The sequence below is a fragment of the Choloepus didactylus genome, chromosome 5, assembly GCF_015220235.1.
Source record: "Choloepus didactylus isolate mChoDid1 chromosome 5, mChoDid1.pri, whole genome shotgun sequence".
NCBI classification, from domain to species: domain Eukaryota; kingdom Metazoa; phylum Chordata; class Mammalia; order Pilosa; family Megalonychidae; genus Choloepus; species Choloepus didactylus.
In genome coordinates this window covers 31,578,920-31,583,445 of record NC_051311.1, presented here as the reverse complement: position 1 = coordinate 31,583,445, position 4,526 = coordinate 31,578,920, and the positions used below count along the sequence as shown (strand labels likewise).

Genomic DNA, 4,526 nt, shown 5'->3' with positions numbered 1-4,526 from the left:
GGCTGAAGAAAGGAGGGTTCTTTATGCCAGAAGGAAGCACGGGGGTCTGGCTCTCGATGGGGATGCATCAATTTGGCAAGGCTGGCAAAAAAACAAGCAAGCAAACAAACAAACAAAAACAGAAAAGACTAACTTTAAAAATGGGAGGAAAGAAGAGGTGGATATCATTTCAAGAAAAAGGAATTCTTTTTTTTCCCTCCCTGTGCACAGTGCTGTATAAGTAAGTCAAGGTTAGGAGAACATGATCTGATGGTGTTTTATAGAAATCTGAGGGCAAACTGCCTCTGTCTTCTTGGACCTCTCCTCCATCTGCCCCCACTCCCATGTGCTCTTCAGTACGAAGCACAGCACCGTGGTCTAGTCTGGAATATTCTCCCATCTCTTGAGTTCCTGTCTTTCACTGGATCTCTGCATTCTGTGGGACCCAGGACTTCCCAGTGATGAATGTGATTCCATGTTTGACAATTCTATCAAATCTGACAATGTGAATTTGTCTTTGAAGAAGAGTTGGAATTGCTCCTCTGCATTCTTCTTGACTAGCTCCCCATCACCTTCTGCCCCCTGCTGAATAACATTTACTTAATTAATGTTTTACATAGGAGTATGTCTCTCACTGCTCCTATATTTACTGAACTATTTGCCGCTGCAAAGGAAAATGATTGTTTTTATTTATTTGAACTTCTGAATGTCTTCCTTTGTCTGTTTTCCTATTCAGAATCCCAGCACTTTAATAGTCTTATGATATGTGAGTTTAAAATCTATGTATGTTCATAATTTTATCAAATAATTGGTTTACTGGGATTATTCAGTCTGTAATTGGTCTTCTTCCCCCCTGTGAAATACACTGTACTCAAGCTCTTTTGCTCAATACTCAGGAAGAGGAAAGCATAACAGCAGTTATCCTTCAGAGATGAAAGGAAAATATTGATTTAAGTCTTCACACCATTCTGTAAAATGCTACTTAATTTGTCTACTTGTTGATCCCTAGGATTTAAAGCTCTACTTGGCATCTAAGACCAACATGGTTAGGTATGGGAAGTTACCCTTCTGAAGCTTGGTATTTGGAAGAGGTCAAGCATGTAGAAATGTTTCATTGAGTTCTTAAGTGTACTGAGTCTGGAAACATGGATAGGAAGGTTCCCAGAAAGAATGTTTTGGGGAAACTGGCCAGACTTCCTGGGAACAATCTTTTTCCTTGATCTTTTGGCACATTCAGGTCATTTTTGAATGGGAAAGAAAAAGGAAAACTCACCTTCCATGCTGCAAAACCCCAAACTAGTCCCAAGGCAAGCAGTAAAACCTAGGCAAAGAGAAAATGTCTTCTAATGTACTGTAGAATAACTTATTCTTTGCATTTGGTTTAGTTTGTTTATGTTTTGATAGGTGGGTGAGTGCTGGAGAGAGAGAAGAAGAAACTTCTCTCAGCTTCAGTCATAACATGGACAGTTGGGCTGGTCTTGTCCACTGGCACATCACACAATTTCCCAGAAGGCTTACGAGGAAAGTTGCTTTTTCTCTTCCTAAAGGAAGACTGAACTGAGATCTGCCACCCCAAGAAGGGACTTCATAAAAATTTACTGGGTCTTTTTTGTGGGAATATTTACATCCTAAAAACCCAATTGATTGAGAGGTTCTTTTTTTTTTTATTAAATTCAGTTTTATTGAAATACATTCACACACCATACAATCATCCATGTTATACAATCCACTGTCCACAGTATGATAACATAGTTATGTATTCATCACCACAATCTATCTCTGAACATTTTCCTTACATCAGAAAGAACCAGAACAAGAATAAAAAACAAAAGTGAAAGAACACCCAAATCATCCCCCCCTCCCACCCCATTTGTCCTTTAGTTTTTATCCCTATTTTTCTACTAACCCATACACTAGATAAAGGGGGTATGATCCACAAGGTCTTCACAAGCACACTGTCACCCCTTGTAATCTACATTATTATATAATTGTCTTCAGGAGTCCAGACTGCTGGGTTGGAGTTTTGTAGTTTCAGGTATTTACTTCTAGCTATTCCAATACATTAAAACCTAAGAAGTGTTATCTATATAGTGCATAAGAATGTCCACCAGAGTGACCTCTCGACTCCATTTGAAATCTCTCAGCCACTGAAACTATTTCGTCGATTGAGAGGTTCTTAAATCCCTCTTCTTCCTAGACCTCACAGCCAAAATTCATTCCAATCTTTACCTCAACCTATATACCTGTCTGAATCAAACCTACATTTGTCTCACCCACAGAGCTTAAGACAATAATTTTTTTTTTCATGGTAAAAACTGCTTTATTGGTGGCAGTTACTGCAAGTGAGTAAATACTGATCCCACTAAAGCTCAGATATTTATCAGATTACTGGTCCATAGAGAGCTGAATTAAATTGAACCAAGTGATTGCTGGGATGATAAACTGAAGTCAATCCTGCTTCTTGGGAAATGAAGCCATGGCCAGCTGATACACAGTGTACATTGTCCCACCGACTGTGAGAACCATAGTGGCTCTATACAGGAGGACATCAGCTGTCCCGTCCTTCAGGTGCACTGGTGTTCCATTATCCTCCTGAAATAGCTTTTGTTTTCCTGCAACTTTATTTTCAAATTGCCTGCGTGAAGCAGTACTTATGGTCCTCTGGGCAATTTGACGAAGAGCCAACAGATTCCTCAGCATCTTGACTCTGCTACTGCTCACAACTGTGACAACTGAACACCCTTAAGACAATAATTTTTAAAGAAATGAACTGACAGATTTTGTTTTCAATCACTCTGTCTAGAAGTAGAAACCATATAAATAAACGGAAACTGCTAAGTTGGCAACTAAGAGCCTAAGACTATATCAGGGAAGACCCGGATGACAACCTCCACACTTGTCCATGTTGCTCTCCCATTGCCTGAGCATTGTGCTACTAACCGTCATTGGTTCCCACCTTGCCCCCAAATCTGGCATGGGAAAAAGAGCACTACTATTTTTTTCCCCACTGATAAACACACAAATAAATCTTGGCATGCATAGCTAAAAGGTAAAGATCACTAAGTAAATGCTAAATATGCCCTTGTTTGCCTAATGTGAGTTGACCTCAAAAGTCCTTTTCACCAGTGCAGTCCAAGATTTTGAAAATAGCCCCTGATCCATGTGGAATTCAATCCTGAGTGGGTTTCCTAGTAGAATGAGTCATGTATGTTAACCGCCTGGTCTGCCAGTTCAAATTACCTTCTTCTCTTGCCATGAATCTTTTCCTTGCATTTCTAAGCAGGGTCTATAATCCTAGCATTGCCCTTCCTATACCTTTGGTTTGTATTCCCTTATGCTATGTGGAATTCCTGATTTCATATTTTCCAACTTCTTTAATTCTAACAGATCTACAACATATTTAAAATTGCTTCAAAATTTCAAAATAATATACAAATTAAACTAATAAAAAAAGCCACAGAATCCTAGAAGGAATAAAGAGGGCAGCTGAAAAGTGATTTCCTAAGGCTCTAATAATGGGATCAAATTACTCAGGGGAATCAAAACAAGTGTAGAACCAGTTTGGTTCAGTGTTCTAGCTCAAAGGAAAATTAGTTATATTTAAACAAGATTTCCAAGGGCCTTTAATTGTCACTGCTTCTTCCTAATATGTAAAATCTGAAAAGTACAGAATAACTTCTGTTTCAGTCATCTGTGAAATTGGACCAATTAGATTCAACACAAGCAAAGTAAAAAGTTATTGTTGGATAACATTATCTTGTGAATCTGACCATTCCAAGTGGTTAGTCTAAATAAGTTGTTTCCAAATTTACATTTTTCCTTAATAAAAGTGTCTTTTTACTTAAATGCTCAATTTCAATGTGTCTTATTTATAGTCTTAATTTCTTTGCATTAATTTCTTAAATGCTAGGCAATAGTTTGAATTAAGGCAAATGCTAATAATACAAAGATAGCCCTAGAAGTCAGTGATGGATTGTGAACTAAGCATTCAGTGATTTCTATGAGCATTCAGGGTAAGTATTTTTGGAGAAGTTCGCTACACTGTTTGAGGAAAGAGGGAATACCTTCCCCAATCACTCCTACATATTTCCACCTCACTCACTGCCCCCTAACTCATCCCCTACTTTGACCAACCACACATACTTGTATGAGTCCAGGGTTCATGTTATAATATCAACAACAACATAACAAACAGAATATGAAGGCCCAACCAGATTCAGATGAATGTAAAATAGGTGGCTGCTTATATGATGTCATTTCTTTCCTAATTCCAAATACATCTTCTACCAGGTCAATAGTATTTGAAAATTCTTTGTGATGAACAGGTTCCAAGAATGCAAATAGATGACTCCCAGATTTCAAGTTCATCCTTTCAGACATGGGTGTTTTACCTTTTCTAGAACAGTGGCAAAGACATTGAGCCTGGAAATAAAATTGCCAGACATCGTTATCTCTACCTGGCTAGTCATTAAGCGAAAATTGTTCTTGGGCAACATCGCTTCCCTCCTCATTTTGGAAAAATGCCAAGATTGGAGGGGGAAACAAGT

At 38.4% G+C, this 4,526-nt stretch overlaps 1 protein-coding gene across 1 annotated transcript; it reads right to left on the bottom strand.

The window, feature by feature from the left end:
- Window positions 1–2,427: 2,427 nt before the first annotated feature.
- On the bottom strand, window positions 2,428–2,762 carry LOC119535005 (cytochrome c oxidase subunit 7A2, mitochondrial-like). The gene has a single exon (XM_037837537.1). The coding sequence runs from the start codon at window positions 2,677–2,679 to the stop codon at window positions 2,428–2,430; it is 252 nt and encodes an 83-aa protein (XP_037693465.1). The 5' UTR covers window positions 2,680–2,762.
- Window positions 2,763–4,526: the final 1,764 nt, after the last annotated feature.

Bases quoted from the DNA above. Each gene is read 5' to 3' on its own strand.
- LOC119535005 (XM_037837537.1), bottom strand. From the start codon at position 2,679: ATGCTGAGGAATCTGTTGGCTCTTCGTCAAATTGCCCAGAGGACCATA.